The sequence below is a fragment of the Sesamum indicum genome, linkage group LG9 (genome assembly GCF_026168435.1).
Source record: "Sesamum indicum cultivar Baizhima isolate 11 linkage group LG9, ASM2616843v1, whole genome shotgun sequence".
Classification (NCBI taxonomy): Eukaryota; Viridiplantae; Streptophyta; class Magnoliopsida; order Lamiales; family Pedaliaceae; genus Sesamum; species Sesamum indicum.
In genome coordinates, this window is record NC_142665.1 from 2,304,603 (window position 1) to 2,327,979 (window position 23,377).

The 23,377-nt window shown below is 34.2% G+C and overlaps 3 protein-coding genes across 6 annotated transcripts; 2 read left to right on the top strand and 1 right to left on the bottom strand.

The window, feature by feature from the left end:
* The first annotated feature begins 4,043 nt into the window (after positions 1-4,043).
* Positions 4,044-8,630, top strand: PDIL1-4 (PDI-like 1-4). The gene is made up of 12 exons (XM_088885426.1): positions 4,044-4,779; positions 5,337-5,466; positions 5,944-6,109; positions 6,191-6,309; positions 6,517-6,597; positions 7,004-7,090; positions 7,215-7,289; positions 7,451-7,519; positions 7,604-7,684; positions 7,786-7,920; positions 8,132-8,188; positions 8,270-8,630. The coding sequence occupies exons 1-12, from the start codon at positions 4,214-4,216 to the stop codon at positions 8,435-8,437; spliced, it is 1,734 nt and encodes a 577-aa protein (XP_088741552.1). The 5' UTR covers positions 4,044-4,213; the 3' UTR covers positions 8,438-8,630.
* Positions 8,631-11,096: 2,466 nt separating this feature from the next.
* Positions 11,097-12,101, top strand: LOC105170303 (proline-rich family protein). Its single transcript, XM_011091000.3, has one exon. The coding sequence runs from the start codon at positions 11,287-11,289 to the stop codon at positions 11,791-11,793; it is 507 nt and encodes a 168-aa protein (XP_011089302.1). The 5' UTR covers positions 11,097-11,286; the 3' UTR covers positions 11,794-12,101.
* A 5,375-nt stretch (positions 12,102-17,476) lies between these two features.
* On the bottom strand, positions 17,477-22,199 carry LOC105170304 (uncharacterized). Of its 4 annotated transcripts, none has more exons than XM_011091002.3 (9): positions 22,053-22,199; positions 21,785-21,886; positions 20,430-20,927; positions 20,033-20,195; positions 19,342-19,639; positions 19,000-19,072; positions 18,835-18,925; positions 18,586-18,665; positions 17,477-18,225 (listed from the first exon to the last, which is right to left on the bottom strand). In XM_011091002.3, exons 2-9 carry the CDS (start codon positions 21,860-21,862, stop codon positions 17,962-17,964), a joined length of 1,545 nt encoding a protein of 514 aa, XP_011089304.1. In that variant the 5' UTR covers positions 21,863-21,886; positions 22,053-22,199; the 3' UTR covers positions 17,477-17,961. The 4 variants fall into 4 exon arrangements, with proteins under 4 accessions (XP_011089304.1, XP_011089303.1, XP_088740873.1 ...); XM_011091001.3 differs by having other exon boundaries at positions 21,785-21,934; positions 22,053-22,198; XM_088884747.1 differs by lacking the exon at positions 21,785-21,886 and having other exon boundaries at positions 22,053-22,195.
* Between the last annotated feature and the right edge of the window lie 1,178 nt (positions 22,200-23,377).

The following is a 23,377-nucleotide window of genomic DNA, read 5'->3' on the forward strand; positions in this document are numbered from 1 at the left end:
GCATCTCTATTTATATATAAATCGAACCAAATAGTCATAAATGTAGAAAAAATTGCGAGTAACATTTATATTACACTTTAATAAGGGGGTGTTCCGTTTTTCATATTATATGTTCATATTTTTCATAAGTTTTGGGCTTATAAATGGTTGGATTTTATTGAATATAAAATTTTAAAATATTTGAATAAAATGATACTATCAAACTCATAAAATGTTTCTAATGATAATTTAACTTTTATTATACTTAAAATTGGAGTACTTGTTAAAATATGAACTTTGCAGTCATTGTTCTATTGAATAGAAGAATTTAAAATTTATTATTAAATAAAATATAATTTATAATGAGGCTGGAGAATTTGAAATTCTTTCTAACATAGAATTAGTGAAACAAATCCCAACAATTTGTTATAAGAATTTGAAATTTTTATCTTCAAATCCATTAATTCAAACACAGAATTTATGCGTTTATAAAATCTTATTTTCTAATTTTAGAACTCTTTTTTCTTACTATGTTTATCAAATATTTTATATAAATCTATGAACTTTCATTTCTTTTATAGGCACTTTTAGAAAAAAAAAAAATAGAAAATTGAACTTGCTCAAACATCCTCTGAATTAAATTTAAATTGGAATTTCCCAAATCACAAATTAACAAAATAGAAGTTGGGCTTTTATCTGTTTACATGAATTGCTATATCTTGGCCCATTTATCTAGTGGGCCTTCAGGGTTTGTACCGTAATACTACAAATAGTACACACGAAGAATTCAATCGGTGTCAATATATATTTTGTTCAACTTATTTGCTAATATACGCAAATTTGATAAATTTAGAGTTATGGAACAATCTATTTATTATACTAAAATAAATATTAAACGTACTAAATATAATTTTTCAAATTACAATAAAATTTATGTATAATTACATCAAACTTAAAAAAGACAATATACCTCATCCCAATTTTATAATAATGGGATTTCATTCAATTTCACCAACTTTTTAATAATCTGCAAACAACTGAGGTACGGGAGTCAGCATCAATGGGGCAGCTGTAATTAGCCTTCATAATTGCTCTAATTAATTATGTAGATTTTATGACACTAATTTGTTCCTCAATACCTTACTCCGTGAATGGTGAAATTAATAGGGAATACTATGATTGCTCATAATTCTCATATTTGAGCAGATGTTTGCATAATTATCCGTTTTTAATAATCCCATTTAGCCAATCAAAAGAATTTTTGTTGATCAGAACATAATTTCAAGAATCATTAATTTTTATTTAATTTAAGCTACACATTTACAATAAGGTTTAAGAATGAGCTTAACAGCATTGAATTGAAGAGTCTTATTTTTTCTGGAAAAAAAATTAATAAGATTCCAAGTCCCTTCTCTTTTAAGTTTCTAATAAAGAGGCACTCAAGTGGAGGCACATGACTCTCAGACAAAATTTCATAACAAGCAATTATTGGACAATTTCATCATTCTAACATGCCTCCTGTCTCTCCCTAATCTCTGTTGTAATCCAACTTTGTTTTCGCAAAAGATTTAGTGATACCATAAATATCACTTTTCAAACTCATCTTTATCTAATTCATTTCTTTTTAATTTCGACAAAAACGAATGCAATAAAAACTCAGCCAATCAAAAACAGTGCAGCACTTTCCTTCCCTACTTGGAAAAATTTAGAGAGAATCCGAGGGGAACATCCAAGGTTTTTACTGTGACCTTATGTTTATCAGCAACATACTTATTAGGAGTCGAGAGAAATGTGATGTAAGTCATCATTATGGGAAAACAATGAAAATGTGAGCCTCATTAATACCCATCTTTTTCAGCTTCTTGGGGACACTATATATATATATATATGTGTATGTTCAATTACCAGCAACAATCCCCATTCATGCACACCCTATAAAAAGTTAAAAACACAAGGCCATTATCACACAGGCAAGCGCTTGAAAACGCTCAGAGTACGTGAGCAACCTCACCTCCAAAACACATACACATATGGCCCATTTCTTGATAGTAGCCATTCTTACCTTCCTCTCTGTTACCAGGGCTGAAGATCGAGCTCATGGACTGGAGAATCAAAGCCCAGCAGTGCTCCCCCCAGAAGCATACACGTTCTTCAACCCCAAAACACAACAGAGCAAGAACAGCCAGTGCATTTCCTCAGATTGCTCGTTGCTGCCTCTAGCTGCCACCTTGCAGTCTACAGCCCGCAAGAGCGCATCTCCAAGTGGAAGAGGGCTGGGAGCTGGTGGCATTGCTGGGATTTCTTTAGGCTTCGTATTTGCCTGCCTCATCACAGCAGGAGTATATTATGTGGTCATCAAGCAGCAAGCCAACAAGCGGATAGAGAGTCCCCAGCAGCTGGCGGAGGTGTAATTTGAGGAATTCGAGAATTTCTTGCCAGCCCCTCTCCTCTCTTTCTTTTGATATATGTAGACATTTATCTCGCTGTTTGTTAATTTTGTTTGCATTGTGTTCACTACAGTTAATTGTGCCTATTCCATAACTATATTTGGTTCATTCATCTAGTTCTATAGACTGATTCCAGAAAGTCAAGATGATGATCTCTCCTATTTCAGTCAGATAGGAATTAGGACGGTACAAACTGTACAGTAGGGTGGCTGCTAGATGTTCAGGCAAATACAACCAACTAGGGACTGACAATCACATACACAACTAGAAAGACCAAAAAGGAATTGAGGATGCAAATTAATTAACACTGAAAGTATCGGAATTTTAAGGAGATTGAAGCAAGCACCGTTGTTCCTTTCGTTGAATAAGCAAGACAGCCGTTAATAGAAAATAGCTACCTTACAATATGTGAACAACGGGCATCCGTGGGGGAGTCAAATGGTTGCTCAATGCTTAAAACACAATATATATTAGATTAACTCATGTGGAAGTTGACAAGGGGCAAAGCAAGACTGAATTGTGTGGAGTTAAGAACAGGGTCATCACCAAGCACGAGAAGTCCAGTGCTTTGCAGTCGACAATAGACAGAGAGATACAAATGGGAAGGCCATACTAGGTCTGATCTTATAAAACAAACAGTGAACAATCCTACGATCCACGTGAGCTGAGAGACTCGATGATAGGTCCCAACGTCTTGTCCACAGATGTGTTCCACATGTTAGCAATCTGTAGGCGGGAGCTTCTTCCAAGTATAAGCTTTCTTGGCTGAAAATTTTTCAAACAGAAACTTGTGATTATGTACAAACAAGAAAGACACTCTTAACCAGGTAAAAAAGAAGCTACAGATGTTTGAAGTCATTATCTCTACAAATTTTCAGTTCATGATGAAGAGCTCTCAACTTTGAAAGTTCAATTAAGCTGACATAGTAAAGAGGTATACAAAGTAACGGAAATTGAACACATGCTTTATTTTGACTATGTTTCTTCTCATCGAAATTTCCAACAATGATAAATCTGATGATTATAGGCATATCTAGCAACACAAATGTTGTCACGTTTAGCAACTAACATTTATGACACATAGTTCAACGTTTCTCTCGTATGAATGTTCTGTTTGTATGTCCTTGGGTGTCAATGTTGATAAAATTATCTTGAATCTATGATAATGCAACAGAAGACAAGCAATTGAGTAGGAAGGGTAAGCTAAAGATAACTAGAACTAACATGATTCTTAAAATCACAGAGTGACTGTTCAGGCCAGACTTAAACATAACCATGACATTCCAATAAAAGAACTGACAGCCGCATGAATCTTAGTGTTGAATTTGCATTTATCAGATATCAAGTAAAAAACAAGGAGGTGCCCTTTAATGTTTGATCTGCAAAGCTAATAGTAAGCAAGTATTGTGTTCAATAAAATGCATATTATACTTGAAATTTCATTTAAACTAAAATTGGAAATAATTAAACAAAATTCAAGTCTCACTCTTTGTCTACACTCCATCAAATATTAATATTAAAATAAAAACCTCCCATATGAAATTGTTAAATTTCACTGAGTTTTTTAGGACAAAATTCTGAAATATGGGGAGGTCAATGTGGCTGTAATTATGAGGTTACAACTTCAATTTTTCCTAATTCGCTCTCAACAATGTGGTCACGTTCAATCCTCAATACCGACATCTGAAACGACGCAGTTTAGAAGGCTTCCGCCATCCTTACGGCCATAAATCGCAGTGTCCTTGTCAGATCTCAGACAAAAACCACTCCCAATTCAAGCTATACAAATGGCGCCGACTCGACTCCTTCTCCTACTTGCGCTTCTCTCGCTCCTTCTCTTCTCTCTCCTCCCCACCCCCATTCTCTCCGACGCCGCTGCTGACGACGACGAAGACCTCAACTTCCTCGAGGAGCTCGAATCCGACGATATAGGGTCCAGCCACCAACACCACCACTCCGATGCCGAATACTCTGATAATGACGGTGAGGAAGACGAGAACTACGATGACTTCGAGGTTCCATCGGACTTTAACCACCAAGACGAGGAGGATGAAGTCGCCACATTTGATGAGAAGGATGTAATAGTCTTGATGGACGGTAATTTTAGCGATTTCGTTGACGAGAATAAGTATGTCATGGTGGAGTTTTACGCCCCGTGGTGTGGGCACTGCAAGGCCCTGGCGCCGGAGTATGCAGCAGCCGCCACTGAGCTGAAGGGGGAGAATGTGAAGCTCGCCAAGGTGGACGCCACGGAGGAGAATGAACTGGCTGAGAAGTACGAAGTTCAGGGGTTTCCTACTTTGTACTTCTTTGTTGATGGGGAGCATAAACCTTACTCTGGTCAACGTACCAAGTGAGTTTTTCCTTGTCCTTTTAGTTTTATCATTTATTATCTTGAATACATCTTCCTGCTTCTTGAAGCGATTGCTTGAAATTTGAAGTGCTGTGGACAATTTGAGTTCAGGCACGTAGAGAAGAAAGAATTTAGAAAGATTGATTTTGCAATGGTGTTGCAGCATGAAATTAAGTTAATCAAATTTAAATTAGATAAAGTTTCTATCAAGGTAGATTTTATGCTGAGGTTGTTGGCCTGCAATTGGTTATTCTTTTCATTTTTGTTATTGCATAGTTGGGAGAAATGCTTTTGAAGTGTGTGATTGAGATCATATTCCTAGTACCATATCAAAGTAAAATATCATCTTAAAAGATGTTTTGTATAAATATCCGGTCTTTGCAAGTAAAGTCCCATTAGTGCTGAAATAGTGATAAATCCCTTGGCTTGCTATTTCATTTCTTATTATTATATAATGCAAAACCACCAAAGCATTTTCCCAAGCTTATTATGTACTTCGTGATAGTTCAAGGTTGGCAGTGTTCTAAGGAATTTGAAAAGATTAAATTCTGATGCAGGGATGCAATTGTAACCTGGATTAAGAAGAAAATTGGACCTGGGGTATCTAACATAACAACCACCGAGGATGCAGAGCGTATATTAACATCTGAGAATAAGGTCATCTTGGGCTTCCTTGACTCATTGGTGGTAAGCTAGTATTTTCTTTGCCTTTATTCTTTAGCGTACTTATTAATTACCGCCTTGGTGACCAAAATCTTCACTACCATAATTGCATTCTCATTCACGTATGCTTAGTTTGATTTTTGTGTTATAATTTGATGAATATATGCTTTCTTCACATCTACATGATTATTTGTTTTTTTCCTACAAGATGCCTTCTTAACATGGGACATTCTTTTGCCCTTTTTCTTTTTCCTGTGTCTACTGTCTCTCCTTTTCTGATCTTATGCTACTGATGCAAATTACATAGAGGAAAAGGTCAATGCTACCATTCATCATCATTCTGATGTCATTATCCAATAAAAGCATTGTGTGGACTGGCATTGATGCAATTTATCTTCTCTTAGTCATTGAGGATAGTCCTTCCCATTTGTTTCAGAGTTGCCTCGAAGCCGATAGTAAAACTATATGATTCATCCTCTGCTTTCTCTCTAACTATTACAGGGTCCTGATAGTGAAGAGCTCGCTGCTGCATCAAAGCTTGACAATGACGTTAACTTTTACCAAACTGCAAATCCCAATGTGGCTAAGATGTTTCACTTGGAGGCTGATGTGAAACGCCCTGCTTTGGTCTTGCTAAAGAAAGAGGCAGAGAAAGTGACCCATTTTGGTTAGTACCCAGTGCATGCGCTTTTAAACCATCTGTCTATCCATATCTTGCTGAAATATATCCTCCTGATTCTATGTGCAGATGGGCAGTTCAAAAAGTCTGTAATAGCTGAGTTTGTTTCTGCCAACAAGCTTCCCCTAGTGGTCACTTTTAGCAGAGAAAATGCACCGCTTATATTTGAAAGCACAATAAAGAAGCAGGTCAGTAGCTAAAAGTGTTCTAATTAGCCATTATAATGGAAACTCCCTCCCTTCACAAACCCTCCATTCCCTCCCTTCACAAAATAAGTGTGCGTGGGAATCATATTAATCTTTTTGGTTCGCTACTTTGTATCTTCATAATAGTTTTGTTTGTTTGTTGTTGTATCTTCATAGTTGTAATCCTGAGCTCCCACTTTTCATTTGTAGCTTTTGCTCTTTGCCACATCGAATGACTCACAAGGAGCACTTCAAACATTTCAAGAAGCTGCAAAGCTTTTCAAGGGAAAGGTATTGGACTATTGGGACTAGCTACTTTATGTTTCTGCTCTGCTCAGAGGATTTCTGCTTGGATCTGAAAAATCAATAGAATTAAGAATTTCACATTTTCATTCTAGAATGGAACATACTTGGATCTGAAAACAGAATTATTATTTTAGAACGGAAGCCTGTTTTTGGCTGGGAATTTGCCTATACTGATGGATATGTGCAAACCTATTTCTTACTTGATGACATTTTAGATATTTAGCATTTGTGTAGATGATATGCTAAAAAAAAAATCTATTTGCTCAGACCAAACCTTTTTTCTTATCTAAAGTTTATCTATCAATACTGAGGTTTGAGCTGTGGGGCTACAATATTTTTAGTGTTGTATCATAAGTAACACTGGTATAATGCCTATGTTAAATTGATGCAGCTTATATTCGTATATGTGCAAGTTGACAATGAAGACGTAGGAAAGCCTGTGGCGGATTACTTTGGAGTGGCTGGAGATTCTCCAAAAGTAACCTTCTTAACATTCTTCTTCAAGAGGCATTTTCTCTGTGCCTTACCCGTTGTTTAGGAAAATCGATTCGATACTCTTAAGATACAATCAATTCTCAGTCTGGTGAATCTCTTTTTTCCAGGTTTTGGGCTATGCAGCAAATGATGAAACTAAGAAATATATACTTGATGGGGAAGTTACACATGAGAAAATTAAGGTTGGATGTCGTATTCTTTTCTTTGGTTGAGACTCGAGAGCTTCTTCCTCATTTGATGTTTTCTGTGTTCTTTTACTTGCTGGTTGGTTCTATTGTTTCAATTAAACGTCATTGGTTGTATGTCATTGTTGCTGAGATGGTGGTTCTGTTTATTTCATCAGGCATTTGGGGAGGCTTTCTTGGAAGACAAGCTCAAGCCATTCTATAAATCAGATCCGGTTCCCGTGACTGTGAGTTGTACTCTTATTTCCTGGCCGGTTTGATTTGGCAGTTTAGTTGTTGATCAACATCTTCTTCATTCTCTCATGCTACAGAATGATGGTGATGTGAAAATAATCGTTGGGAATAATTTTGATGATATTGTTTTGGATGAGTCTAAAGATGTCCTTCTTGAGGTACCATTGAGATTAATCTGGACCATGATGTTTTCTTCTCTTTAATTTCCTTGTATTGACAATTTGAATCTAGTACAATTTATTTGATACTTATCGTTTAGATATATGCACCGTGGTGCGGCCACTGCCAAGCTCTTGAACCGACATACAACAAGCTTGCCAAGCACTTGCGAGGCATTGAATCTCTTGTAATAGCCAAAATGGATGGAACGACGAATGAACACCCTAGGGCTAAGGTACTTTCACATTTTTGACATCCTGAATCTGAGAGAAACTTTACTTCTAGTAACTTCAACTTCATTTTCGTCCAGTAACCCAATTGATCTACCTAATATATACATAGTTACATACTCTTGCTCTTCTATGATGGCAAATAACTTATAGATTTCATAATCCAAATGCCTCGTGACTGCTTATATAATGCTGAAGAGAGATTTGTATTTGCAGGCTGACGGGTTCCCCACCATTCTCTTCTTCTCAGCAGGAAAGAAAAGCGTTGATCCTGTAAGCTATTAAAACCGTAGTCTTCCTTATTGTTTCCTTCCTTTTCACAAATTGAAATATATGTGTTCTGGTCACCGGCAGATTACGGTTGACACTGATCGAACAGTGGTAGCATTCTACAAGTTCCTCAAGAAACACGCATCGATCCCTTTTAAACTCCAGAAAGCCGGTTCATCTCCGATGTCCGAGGATTCCCATACCAAAGAAGGCATCAAGAGCTCCACTAGCGACGTTAAGGATGAGCTATGAAGACTGTATTACTACAATGTAGTTTCCGGGCATCCACAGGCCGATACCATTAAATAGGAAGTGAGACAGAGATGGAGGATGTCTGAAGGAAAATCTAATTCATCAAGTTTCTGTCTTAAATATTCTGATGTTGTGATTACTTAGTGAACTACACGAATAACGAAATGATGGAAATGGATTCTCTCTTCTTACAGCCTCCTGAAATTCTGCGTTGGAGTGGATGAATTTGAAGTTTGGGATTTGTTTCGATCACATCAGAGGAATACTTGGGTGGTAGAACGGTACGAGTTTTAGATTTTGTATTGACATGGCTAAACTGGGCTGTGAGCTGTAACATTAGATTTTGCTAGTTAATCAGTCACATATGATTAGTTGGGCAGAATCCTCTAGACAAAGTAAGGCAAGTCAAACTACCAAGAAAACAAAAGAAAATGCCTTCCAATCAAGGGGAAATTTTAATTTGAATTGGATTTTACTAGACTTTAATTAATTATATGGTAAGTGTAGGGTATTTATTTGTGTGATTGATATACAATTTAAAAAAAGTGATCAATTGTATAATAAATATATTGATTTTAATTCAATCAAATTTGATTTGAATAAGAATTTACCCAACCAGCACTCTGCTAGCAACCATTTCATCTTTTCATCATTTCCTTTTGCCTCATTATTTTAAATTTAGTAATTTATGGCACATCCTATGTGTATTACTGTTACAAATATCATTTAAAATAAAATATTATTATTTAATAAAATATATATCAAATAATAAGTTAAAAATTTATAAAAAAAATAGTGACAAGAAAATAAATAAAAATAAAATTAAAAAGTAACTATTGAAAGACAATAAGGAATGAAAAGTTAGATGGGTGGATGAGAAGTTAATAAATAAATTAATAAATTAAATTAAATTTTAAAATTGACATACCAAATAGGCGAATATTTTTAAGTTCATAATTTTTTTGAAAAGTATTTCATAAAATATTTGAGATTTTATAAGAAATTTTAAAATATAAGATAAGTTTTTAAGGAAAAAAGGACTTATAAGATCATAACATAAATTTGTTGCGTGCACGTGTAAATTTATTATTTATTTTCAAAATTTTAGTTATTTATACTAATTTATACTAATATTAAAAGAAAAGTCACTCTATACTCATAAACGGTGGTTAATGACACTTAAACACCAATTTTTTGTAAAGTAAAAAATGTCTTTCATGATTAAATAACTAACTTATTCAACTTTTCAAATTTTACATCAATTGATAAATTATTTTATTTTGTTCTTTATTTTTATTAATGTAATGTACTGGTTTATATATTTTACTCTTACTTATAATATATTTTAAAATATTAAATATTATATACATATAATAATAATATTTTACGCTTTAAAATATATTGTAAATAAGAGCAAAATATGCAAATCAATATATTACACTAAAAAAATAAAAAAGAAAAACTAATTTATTAGTTAATGTATAATTTGAAAAGTTGAATAAATTAGTTAACTAATTAGTTAAAGGACATTTTTAACTTCACAAAAAATTAGTACGCCGTGTCATTAACCGCTGTTTTTTAGTATGGAGCTTATTTAATTTCTATATTAGCATAGATATAATGTATTAGTTTATGCTTTTATTTTTATCTATAATATATTTTTAAAATATAAAAAATTATTTATTATATATACATAAAAACGACATGCTATAATTACTAGTATTATATGTATTTAGCCAAACAGGTGCAGGTGTACTCCAAAAAGTTTGTGAACCTTGGAAAGAAGGTTCTGGGAAGCGGTGGAAGTAGGGAATTTAATTTGGAGGGGATGTGAGGGCCTATTTGCAAAATCAATTAAATTATAAAAGACTTATGGGGGATCTATTCATGTAGTGTTTAAGTAATAGAGTGCTTGACCAACTCGACGCGTTTGATTAGAGGAGTTGCAATTGAAAGAGACAAGTTTGGGGTAAGATTAATTGCAATGCTCAATTTCTTCCAATTTACTCATCCACTCTCACTCTTCTCATATAATTATTAATTATATAAAGTATTTGTATCTAAACTTATATATTGGGTGGTATTGTTGTTGTTCTAATTTCAATTCATTACAAAATATGATGTAATGAATATTATTGTTCTAATTATATGCAACATCTCCAAATAGTTAGTTACCCTTCATTCACCGCCAATTGGATTAGGGTTAATTATTTTTTTATTATTAAAAAATTATATAAATATACTTTAATTAAAATATAACATCCGCGACTCAACTTTAAAAAGTATTTCTTTTTTTAAAACAAATTGACCGTGTCATGGATCAGATCCACGACTTCAAGTCGTGGATTGGAACACTGGCTCCTTTTTATTTTTTGTTTAATTTTAATTTTATAAATTAAACAAAAAATAAAAAAGAAGTCGTGGATAAGATCCACGATACGAAGAATTTTCTTAAAAACAATACTTTTTAAAGTTGAGTCGCGAATTGCATCGCGATTCGTTATATTTATATAATTTTTTTAATAAAAAAAATAATTAACCCAATTGGATTACCCCTTTCCTTGTATTTTAAGCAACTCTCAAAATTCAAACAATATAATTAATAAAGAAATACCCTGAGCCAGCCACCCCCAACACCACGTTCTCTCACACACCCACACACAGAATTCACCGCCTTTTAAACTTCCATCATTCTTTTTAAAAAAGAAAAGAAATCTCAACTCTTCTTCACTTCTTCTAACTTGTCAAATTCATATACTCTCTCCAATCCCAAGTCTTCCAACTCATCTTCTCTTCTCCCCATTTAATTATCACCCTCATCTCTCTCACTCAACTCTTCCCCCCCAACAATGGCTTCTCTTATTCATACACTTCCCCTCACCCTTTTCTTCGCTCTCCTCCTCTTCCCACATCCCATTTTCTCCCAGGATTCGCCCCAATCTTCCCCCTCTCCATCGCCTGGAGACATTTCCCTGCCTCCCTCGCCTTCCCCTGCCTTCCCCGTTTCTCCTCCCGCCCCTCCTCCCTCAGATCTCGCTCCTAACCCCCCCTCTCCTGTCCCATTCCCTGGGGATGATGACGACGATGTTCCCTACGAGCAGAAAAATATTCCGACTCCCGCGCCTGCTCCGGTTGTGGTTGGAGATTTCCGCCACGAGGATCAGTCAAATGCTGGTGATTTGGACGCTAAGGGTGACTCCTCCGGCGGAATGAGCGGAGGGAAAAAGGCTGGTGTTGCGATTGGAGTGATCTCCGCAGCGTGCATTGTGGGGCTCGGCGCGCTGGTGTACAAGAAGAGGCAGCAGAATATCCGCCGTGCGCAGTATGGGTCCGCCGCCAGGAGAGAGTTTCTGTAGAAGCACAAGTATATATGGCAAAAGACGAAAAAATTATACTATTATACTAGAGTACTACCGACAGAGTGGTTGATTTGTTATTTGGTTACTGTTCTCTTAGATCCATTGTTAGATTTTGGTGGAACAGTGGAGGTGAGTTGATCTGCTTGATTCCTTACTGCGCATCAATAAGGATTCTGTTGCTTCATTGTGCTACAAGTAGAGCAATAATTCTCGTACATTTAATTCTTGGATTTTGTTCTAATAATTGATTCATGCGTTTATACTGATTGAATATTTAATAACCACACTTGTTATTGCTGATTGTATTTCCCTTTTGCACTAAATTCTGAGTTTGGATTTTAGCTACAATTGTTGTTTCTGTCAATGTTCAACTCTGCAGTTCTGATGATTGTGGACCTTCTCTCTGATCTGCATTCTAAGTTTGTAACCATTTCATGGGATCAGGGCCATTACTCTGCTCAACTCTCTAGTTAATAAATACTTATGATGGATTAATTAAACTTAGATCTTTCAAAACATTATGATTATATCCGCGTTTATAAATTATACTGATACCCTCTTTAGGAATGTCCGTGTGAACTCAAAGCCATGTCGTTGAGTTTTTGACTGAAAAGCTACCAAAAATTTTAAAGAATGTTTGATTTTGTTTTTTGTTCAATAATTATTATATTTTGTTGATCAAAATGTTTTCAGTAATGTTTTTCAAATCATAGTTATGTTAATATAATGTATACTAGTAATCAAAGCACACATGATACACTAATGTAATTTGAACTTTTAATTTAATTTTGTTTAACAAATAAAATGAAATAAATTGAATAATTAATCAAAAGTAGTAAAATGAATTAACATGAAATTTGAATGAATAAATAATCATTGACAGAAAATTAATGTAACATATGATGGAAATTAAGTATATTTGAAGATATTTTAGTCCATACGTATTATAATTACCATATGTCCCTCCGACTTAATTAGTAGTATAGATAGCTATGGTTAAAGTGAGTAAATGTGATAAAGCATTATTACGAAATTATAGCATTTATGGATAGAAAACAATAACTGTTTTTGCGATTTTTTCTCTCTTAATGTATGTGTTTATATATATATATAAGATTATAGCTAAATTTGTATGTATGGCATAATTTTGTTTCCCCTAATGATGCAAGACAAAAATACAAAAATGGGAAATGTTTGTCAATGTGAAAAAAGAAAAGGGATAATTACATCCCAGCTCTCTAATTTATGGTTTATTTACACAAATCGTTCAATCAACATACCTTTTAAAAAGTTATACGCATGTATTCATTAGAATTGTTGACATCATTTTTCACAAACTATTTCTATTTTTTGAAAAATTATATGTACACCCCCCTCTAAAAAAATATCAACAACCTTATACAAACTAGCCCTATTTTATTTTTCAAGAATAGTTCTTGTAATTACACAAAAAATAAAACGTATTTATATAAATAAATTATATATCAAGAGGTGTAAATATAATTACCCTGAAGGAAAATGGTGGTAACAAATCTCAAAAGATTGTTCTACTTGTATGATCATTTAAGTTATAGAAAATAAATCTAAAACATAACGATCCTAGTAAAGTTTATTTTACGCTAATTATAAGTTCAACCCAAAGAATTGGCATAATGATGTAAGGTCTCTCGAAATCACATATGAGATTGATTTATTTAATGAAAAGTACTGATGGGTAAAAACCTAATTTTGTTTGGAAAAAACTATTTTGCCCTTGAAAAGCACCAAAATTACTATTTTACCTGGAAGAACTGCGCGTTTTTGGTCAAGTTGGCCCGACCCTGGCAACCCGAAACACGCGAAAGACGCTTATTGGACCAACAAGACCCTTAGTCTTGCGTTATAAGTATTCCATAGTCAGTGCATTTATGGTACACCCTTTCTACTAAGACTTGCATTATAAATACTCCATAGTCAGTGCATTTATGGTACACCCTTTCTACTACTCTTTTCTTTTGGTCGCTCAGGCTTGTTAGTTCGCCAACAACCTACTTTCACGATTTTAAAACCAAACACTGACTTAAGCATCGGAGGTTCTTAGGCTGGGGGCTACCCAACAAGCCTAACGATCTATTTCTCTTTTCTCAGGACCCTTACATCAGTTTGAGAAAAGTAGCAATCTCGAACCGTTTGAAGGACTAATTTATCCGACTAAAAAAATCGCATAGATTTTGACCCAAATCAAGTACAATATCCAAATGTTATTGTGCCCAAAATTTTTATAGGCCAACAGTAGCTATGAATTGCAAGTGGGAATTCCTGGAGTCCAACAAATTTGGGAACATCTCGTGAAGGAAAAAAGAGAACCCTATAAGATTGTTCCTAGATGATTAATTTATTTATTTATTATTTCAATTATTCCCTGCACAAAAATATAAAATATGTTAATTTTATCTTATACAAACACATTTAAGAATTATAAACATTATATATACACATTTATCAATATTTCAAATACGATAAGAACATTACAAATAATTAGGTAACTATACAGGCAAATCACAGAATAAATGAATTAAACAGATAGACACTTACAAGAATATTGTGCAAGGTAATTGGATATATGCTTGATAAAAATGAAAATAGTGAAAGAAATAAAGCCTAAATAATAAATGGTAAATGCTATATACGATCCCTTAAGTTTTCTTTTAGAATCACTTTAGTCCTTCAAATTCATTTCTTGATTTCAGCATCCCTAATTTTTTCAATTTGGTCCCCCTGACCAATTTCCGACAAAAATATGATCGAAATTTGACTTTTTGGAGGGTAAAATTATCAATTTAAATTTAATTTTATCACTTTAGTCCCTTAAATTTGTCAAATTATCAAATTTTAGGGATTAGCGTGATAAAATCAATCTTATTGATCAATTTACCTTCCAAAAGAGTCAAAATGTAGCCACATTTTCGCCGAAAAATAGTCAGAAGAACTAAATTAAAATAAAAATAAAAATTTAAGGGATCAAATATAGCATTTGCCCAAAATAAATTAATGTGCCTTTAAACTGCGGAAACAGATGTAGAAAAAGAAGGTGCAGGTTTGATTGGGATAGTAGTTGTGATTGGTGGGTAATGCATGTTGATGTGGAGTATTAATGAAGATGTAGGGCTCACACTCAACAGCTTGGTCCTTTACATGCATCATAAATGTACGACTTGCCTACTTCTGCACAACTCGCAGGTACCTTCGACTTTGGACTAACAAACAAACATTTATTCACACTCTAACTTAATTCTCCATGATTTTAACATTCCTTTCTTCCTGCAATTCACTATATATCAAATTTGCGTTTCCAGTAGAAAGGTATTTTTTTTTATTGATTAGCTATATCAAAATTACGTTGTGATAAAAGTTACAATTTATAACTTTAATTCTCACGACAATTTATAAATTTTATGCTAATAACTAATAAAGGTTTTCATTCAATTATCGTAATGCTAAATAAAATACTTTAATTTAATTGTAAAAGTATTGAATGACTATTAGAGTTTAATTAGATATAAGCCTAGGGGTGGCAAATGGGGGTTGAGTGGGGTTTGGATTGGAACCAAACTGGTTGAAAATTAATTGGTTGTAAATGGGTCAACCGGGTTGGATCGATAACACTTATTTTTTATTAAATTTTATAAAATTTAAAAGTTCATATAATAATAATAAGATGACAATATTTTTAATACAACTTGTAAGATGATATAATATAATTAAATTTGTATTATTTATTATTTATGAAAAGTAATCATGTTACATTAAGGATTCATTTGTTAAATATAAAATAAAAAGTTTGTAACGTATTAAAAAAATACTGTTTTTTTTTAAACAAATCATGAGATAAATAGTTGTGCAATTAATTTCTCCATGATAGTACATGCTAGTTCATTATAAATTATTACATTAGAAAAAGAATTACTATTGGCTGCAATTTTAATAGTTATGGACTAAAATTCATAGTAAATAATTTTTATTGAATACGGTTAAATAAAACTTATGCGAAAATATAAATTCTCCACCAAAAAAAAGTTATTTGCTATGGCTAAGTGCTTTGGTAAAAATATTTGTCATGCTTTTTAGCCATAGCAAATGTTTTAGCCACCCTCGTAGATTCTACGACCAACAACCATTGCATGACCAAGGTCAATGATTATTTTTTATTTAACCATGGTAAATGTTGCATTTTTTGTAGTGTTATTAGATATTGATATATGTTTATTGAAATTTATAATATAATTGTATACTGTCAGTTTATTTAAAAAATAATAATTTAAATGGTCACAGATGAATTGCAAGTTTTGACTATTTTATATTACTCTTCACTTTTCTTTAATTTGTTTCTCATTAGTTTAAAAAATAATAATTTACTAAATAAATTTTGAAAATTTATTTCCCATAAAAATGTGAAAAGTTAGAAATGTAAAAGTAGTAGTAATATATAGTATAATTAACTCTTGTAATAAACTTAAAAACTCATCACCGACCCATATACATCACCAATTCACTTAAAATTCATCATCAACCCACTTAAAGCCCATCACCAACCCATATAGGACTCATAGTCATAGTGAACTCATAATTATACTTTATATTAATATCTTTCATCAATTCTATTATAATACTAAAATTACTTTTGATAAACTAATAGAGAATTAAACTATGAAAAACCCATTAGGACTCATAATCTATTTAAATTTATTTAAACAAAATTATATTGAACCCAAATTAAAAATTTTTAAACCCAACTCAGCCCAAAACTAGGTGGATTGTATTGGGACCATGAGTTTCCACCCAAATTGCTAACCCTAGTATAAGCAAATTATCCAATGGTTAAAGATGGTAAATCTTTTAATTACACAATTTGACTCTGTCAAATTTTTGTTTTCCTTGTATTTAAGGGTAGATTATAATAACTTCCCCTCAAGTTTGACATAATTACGAATACCCCATCGTTGTTTGAAAAATTACTAATACTATCTGATTTTAACGGTCGTTTAATAATTAGCTCATTCTATCAGTATCCGTTAACTTTTCATATATTTTTTGAGGTGATCGGACAAAAATGCCCTACATCCGATTTTTTTACAATTTTTTATTTTTTATTTTTTGGAGAACACACTGTACCCTAATGATGTTGGCTTGAGTAATGAGGAGACAGAGGGAGAGTTATTTAAGAGGGTTGAGAATGCAATTGTGGAAAAAGGTAATCCCCTTATCCTTGTAATATGCTTGTGTTGATGATTGCGTTACTGTAATAAGATGAGCAAATGTGGTATCTGGCAGCAAAAGTTGATTGATTTTGAGCACAAAAATAGTAAGCAATGAATGTATGGATTGCTTGCAAAGCGTGGTGTCCTAAATAGAGTTTTTGATGAGCAGACAGCTAAGTTGAGAGATTTTATAAGTGGTTGGATAAAGTAAGGTGATGGAGGTTGTAATGATATCAAGTATCCTAACCAAACAGTTGAAGCATGTTACTGGATATCCTATTTTTGTTGTGATGAAGCAGGAGTAGACAAAGTCGGTAGTGGATCATGCATGTCTTACAGACAAAAAAAACTAGTATTGTTGTGATGGCCTGGAATGATGTTGTTCAACCATCTTCCTTTGGATTCATGATGTCGTTGTTCAACCATCTTCAGTTGGATTCATGTTTCAAAAGGGTTTTCAATCCCAAAAGATTCATGTTTTCCATTCAATAACTGTTTGTTCACACAATCACTCACTCTCCATGCTAATTCAGCACCCTTTCCAAACAACCAAAATGACCTCGAAAAATCCAAGCTAGTAATACTCCATGCTGATCAACAATCTTTGGTTGCAAGAAGGCAGAGACTTGCATAAATTTGCCCAAAAGACTTGCCCTGATCAGTTCAATTCAAACCCCCCTGGGGTATGATCCCGATTACTCCATTCGTGTACTTGATCACCGATCGTCGTTCCTGAGCTATGGCACATGCCTGATACGTGTGTACCACTGCCCGCCCCATTGATAATGGGCTGCCATTTCTTCGGACAAAGTATGAGATAAAACAATAGGCAAAGATATTGCAAGTATCTGCTATTTTTGCATTCGGAATGCAAGAAACCTTCACTTTTTTCAGCTTCATCAATTTGTAACAGACCAATTTCTTTGCATTAACTTCCACTGGAAGTTTCTGGATTTTCCACATCGTCTCGTTGAGGCCTGGGACTGCTGTGCGATGGTGTTGCTATTAGACTTGGTGGAGGTGCTTGACTAGGATTTGGCCTTGTGTTGTTACTCATCTCATTCTCATTTGTGACAGGACGGCCTCGTTCTCTCCACCTCAAGACCTCTAGAAGAATTGATGTTCCGCTCATCGCAATTCCAAATCCCGCAAATGTGGACAGCAGGATCGAAACGAATGCTTGCACGTGGACCTACAAATATTGAAGATAAGAAAGTTAAAGCAAAAATTTATGGCATCCCATGTAAGAAATAAGTCGAGATATAATGCCTACTGAGCTCAGATAGGGTTCAGCCGCACCCAAATACAAGTCAGTTATACTTGGCATTTAATTAGTGTACAGTATAAAGAGAGCGACAAATCATATTCAAGTACAAAAACCATGATCAATTAGATGAAAAGAATTTTTTTAGCTACAGACTAATTTTCTTGATTCATTAGGCAACAACAGAAAGTATCCCTTAGTTATTGGGGGTGGGGGGACAGAAGTAGACCATGAACTGATACATTCCACTTCACTAAAGCTAATGAAGACACGAAAACAGTTTCTTACCAAGTTGTAGAAGATATGAGCAAAGATAACCACGATAGCGAATTGGATTGATGCATACACCCAAACAAATCTTCTCTTCACTGAAAATTGAAAAGATGTTAGCACCCTAGGCAGAGAATATTGAGCATATGAAGTTAGAAAAGGAAGCATCTGAAAAGTTGTGAATTTGAACAGGGACTATATGATTAGGCATTTAAGCTACTTACAGTAGACATATTTGATGCTTTTGGAGCTAAAATTACGACATACCCATAGCTGAAGAGGTGACAGATGAGAGCAGGCCAAGTACACAAGAAAACGGAATTGATATGGCAATTGCGCTGCTATCCATTTTTCTAGCCTGCATGCAGATTAAAACATGAGTCTAGAATCATCTGTTTGATCACAATTCAAACAAATCTCAGTCAATCTTACCAATAGCTGCTCGAGAAAACAGAAGTAGGCAAGCATACCAACAATGACAAGAATCGGCAAGTCCTGCCAAACCCTGTACCAAAGGGTCAAAAGCCTCAGCCAATAATATAGATTTCCTCTAGTGAACTCTCTTTAAGGGGGAATGAATGGGAGTGTAAAACACAAGTCCAATAAGATTTAAAATCGAGAGACTTTTTTTATGATATGCCCCAAACTTCAAGAGGTGTCTATGTCATTATCCCTATGCAAAATTGTGTTAGATTAAGGTTATGTAGGTTTATGATCCTCATGGAGATTCTCTGATGCATAACTTCAATGCCAAATTTGCACTAGTTCACTTGCCTGTATCCATTGAATTCCATCTGCTCAATGCTACTTGTTGCAGTATTGCGATTTATAGAGCTCTGAATACGTAGAAGTGTGACCGGCAGATTTGTAACTTCTTGCTTGCAAACATCACATGTCTTGTTACCTTTAATGGCAAACCATTTAACGGCACATTCTTGATGAGCCAAAGCAAGTTCACCTTTGCAGCTACATTCCATCTTAAGAGTCTCTCCACCTTCACATAGTTCAACAAAGCAAATCCGGCAAACGGCTTCGTCTTCAGGTATATCTTCACCATTCGCTTCATTGTTTTCTGGGAATCCAGGCAAGTTTCAGATGCATACCTCATCAAAATTTATAGAATATCACAGTCACGCACGACTCACCAAAATAGGGGACTTCCCCACACAACCACCCAGAAAAAAAGAATACATATTTTTCAATCTAAACAAATAAAGACATTCCAGTAAGGATAATTCTAAGAGCAGACACATTTTGGATAAAATTATGATCTGCCAAAGTTCTAGCATTTAGACTCTTATTCTGAATAGAAATGATAAAACAGAATGGATCAATGTTATTGAAACTTGAGGCAGGGAATAACAAATATCCTGCATTGTGTCTATACAAACTACAAGTAGCATGCGTTTAGTACTCAAGATTCCAGTTGAAGTCTAATCTCTATCAGAAAAACAATAATAATTACCATCATCTTTTTCTGCTGGAGCAGTTGATACTTCAGAGTCCTGATCATTCACTCTGGGAGTTGAGGGAATCACACGGAAGAAAGAATTCATTTTCTGGATGCCCTTTTCTCTGTTGATAACAGGTACAGAAAGCGAGCGGGATATGCGCCAACCTTCGCTTGTCTACAAGAATCAGTTAACTGTTAGTCTCCTAGTATAGAGTTTTGCTTCTCTTTTTCCCCTTTCTTTTTCCTATCACATAATCAAGCAGCCAAGGCAGGATTTGTTTTTACATAATAAACTTCCATCCCACTTACTAGGCAAGTATGCCTCAAGATAGTGTTGTACAAAACAAAGTTTTCTTCTCGGATCACTGGCTACCATGAGACTGAAGTAAAGAAATCTCAAAGAGCTTACATCAAGTGCGAGATGGCTGTTTATACTTCCACTATGAGCAGCATCTGGATTTGAATTTGCAAATGGAGTTACAGGCAAGGATGATGTCCTCTTAATTCTAGGTGTGAAAATTTTTGACAACGACCATGACCGGGAAATTGATAGTTTATCTTGTGGAACCATCGTTGAACAACCTGAGTCGATATTGGCAGCCTTCTCGACCTCTGAATTAGAACTCCGGTTCTTGAAGCTTAACCATGGCAGTATGCTCCTGATGGATGATTTCCCTTTGGTCGAGGAGGGTCCGGAAGATCCATGTAGTCTTGAATCAGAAGGGCTTCGTGTTAAAACAAAGTTCACCCGTTTGGGGGTCGGAGTTGGTGTGGGAGGCATCTTTATCTCCATGAACTCTTGAGGAGTCACCTCCAATGATCTGCTAGGTATCTCCAAGAAAAGATTTGGTTTTCTCCACTGTTTGCCCTGTGATGTTTCTTCGTTCATCCCTGAGGAATTTTCCAGCTGAGAAGAGCATGAAAGCTTGATTAGTTATTCTCTTTCACCGGTAGTAAATCAAGCAGATGCCAAGATGTTCCATAGATTACAAAATGGACTTGGTTATGAAAATACACATTAAGAATACAGAAAGGGAAAGAGGTTTCTCTCAACTGCTTACTGAAAATGATACTCAACAAATTACGTCAATCGGTTCGAAGCAATCCAAAAATGCTCACAATGGTGCAGCGAATTGAGATAGTAGCTAAATTTCTCAAAAACCATAGTTTTATCAGCAGGTAAAGCCAAATTGTGACAGAAATATAATTAGCTATCGAGACAATACTAGCAATTTAAGCCGACGCAATTCTGTTGATCCGTCTTCTTTTTTATTTTCTTAAAACAAAGTTATAAGTTTCTTGATTGCCTGACATCGTAATAGAAACCATAACACTCAATGAAACTTAACAATTCAGAATCAAAAAATCATATTCCACCAATAAGTGATGAAGCTGAAATCAAATAAAAAGCTTAGGGACCAGAACCCAGCATGTGCATTCAAAGGGATTGAGTGCAGATACAGAGTAAAGTTGTAAACCAATCAAACGGAAAACAAACTCTTCTCTACATAAGAATTATTGGAATTAAAAGCAAATTACAGCAGAACAAACACAAAATCTGACATACAAGTCAAAAAACTGAACCCAGCATCAAGAATTCAAGATAATCAACAGAATTCGACGCAAAATTGTCAGAATCTCCTGCAGGTAAGCACAACAAGACGAAAAGATCGGATCTTGAATTATGAACAAACTCTTTTCTATCTTTTCCAGCTTTCAGGCAGAAAGAAAGAGAGAGGGAAGCAGAAACCAGCAAATGTTTACATTCGGAATAGGACAAACAGCTTGTGTAGTCCCATGATGCGGCTGAGAGATGATCATCCCATTCTCTTCAGTGCTCATTCCTACAAAATTCTACAGTCCCACCTGAAATGGAGATGCGGAGGGTTGGAAGAGAGAATCTTGATCGATATGCTGAGATGGGTCGGGAGTTGGGAGGTTGTTGGAGTGAGAATAATAGCAGTAAGTTTTACTGTAAGAGAATGAATGAAGTTAAATAGTGGTTGGTAATCATATAAATTTACATTCTCACATTAATGGTGTGCAGGAAAACTTGGCAACGCAAGACTGTGAGTGGAGAGCGGAGTGCGAGGCTCTGCTGCCTGCTGCTTTCAATTCCCACTCGGCCACTCCCATAGTTAGTGCGACCTCTTACTTCACTCCTCACTGATTGCCTGCGGCTGGCCCACCGCCATGCCTCGCTCCACAGTTTATCCCAAAATTATCTGATTGAATCAAATAAATTAAATAATAAATATACTATTTTTCTTAGTTCAATTGTATTTTTGATCAATTCAATATTTTTTGTTATAGTATCAAGAGAATTATATTTTTTTTAAAATTAGAAATATAATTTAAATTTTACAACATAAAAACGAATGGCTGATAAGAAATATGAAAAATAGTTGATAATAAAAAAAGGTAGTACTAGATATAAAAATAAATTAAATGATGTTGTTAAGTCATTTATTGGACAAAAATAAAATAATTATACACTTATTTTAAGTTTAAAATAAAAATAAAAGGTATTTATCATAAAAGCTACAATGAATGGGACAAAAAAAAAAAGACATGACCTCTTATGTGGCATCATAGAGTGCAAATAGCCATCAAAATCATGCGTATTCATAATACTTAATTACTCATATCATTTCAATGTTTCTGGTTTCTTATATATAAATACCTCTTCTTATAGAACATAGTATTTTTTTCTTCACAAAGTACGTGAAATTCTTTTTTTTTTATTTATTTCAAGAAACTTTTAATTTGATAATTTCTAATACTTGAATAGATTATTTAAAAATTCAAATTGTTATAAAAAATAATATGTAATATTTTTTAACAGACTCTAACACAACACAGTAAAAAATCTTAAATTATTAGCCTAGATTTCTTTTTGGCACTAGAATTTGATTCTGAAATTAACTTCTCAGAGAATTTCCTTATTTAGGTGAAATCAAGTCAGCCTACATCACAAAAATACAAAGATTAGAATAATTGGCAAGTGTCTAAATCCCCTACTTATGTATTAACAACATAAAATTATAAGAATGGAGAACTCCGTTATTCGTACACAAGATTTCTTTTATAAGAGATCTCATATTTGATCATTGGGTACGTACATATCTTTAAATTTATTTATAGTGTGTTTGGATCGATGGATTTAGATTTAAGAATTTCAAATTCTTAACAAGGAAATGCTTCTATGCGGTTGTTGCATCGCACTTCTTCCTATACAATATATATGTTGGTAAAATACACTTATAAGTATGTCTAACTAGAGGTGTTAAAAAGGTATCGAGCTCCCTCAATCAAATTTTTAATTCTAATTCTTTGATAAGTCGAAGTTGAGCTCAG

What these genes read in the sequence shown, in the direction of transcription:
- PDIL1-4 (XM_088885426.1), top strand. Translation starts at nt 4,214, where the DNA reads ATGGCGCCGACTCGACTCCTTCTCCTACTTGCGCTTCTCTCGCTCCTT. An exon ending in TACTCTGGTCAACGTACCAA is followed by an intron (nt 4,780 to 5,336) that starts GTGAGTTTTTCC and finishes ATTCTGATGCAG; the next exon opens with GGATGCAATTGTAACCTGGA. An exon ending in AGAGAAAGTGACCCATTTTG is followed by an intron (nt 6,110 to 6,190) that starts GTTAGTACCCAG and finishes TTCTATGTGCAG; the next exon opens with ATGGGCAGTTCAAAAAGTCT.
- LOC105170303 (XM_011091000.3), top strand. Translation starts at nt 11,287, where the DNA reads ATGGCTTCTCTTATTCATACACTTCCCCTCACCCTTTTCTTCGCTCTC.
- LOC105170304 (XM_011091002.3), bottom strand. Translation starts at nt 21,862, where the DNA reads ATGAGCACTGAAGAGAATGGGATGATCATCTCTCAGCCGCATCATGGG. An exon ending in ATGGAATTCAATGGATACAG is followed by an intron (nt 19,073 to 19,341) that starts GCAAGTGAACTA and finishes CCTTTGGTACAG; the next exon opens with GGTTTGGCAGGACTTGCCGA. An exon ending in GTTTTCTCGAGCAGCTATTG is followed by an intron (nt 18,926 to 18,999) that starts GTAAGATTGACT and finishes ATCTGCATGCAG; the next exon opens with GCTAGAAAAATGGATAGCAG.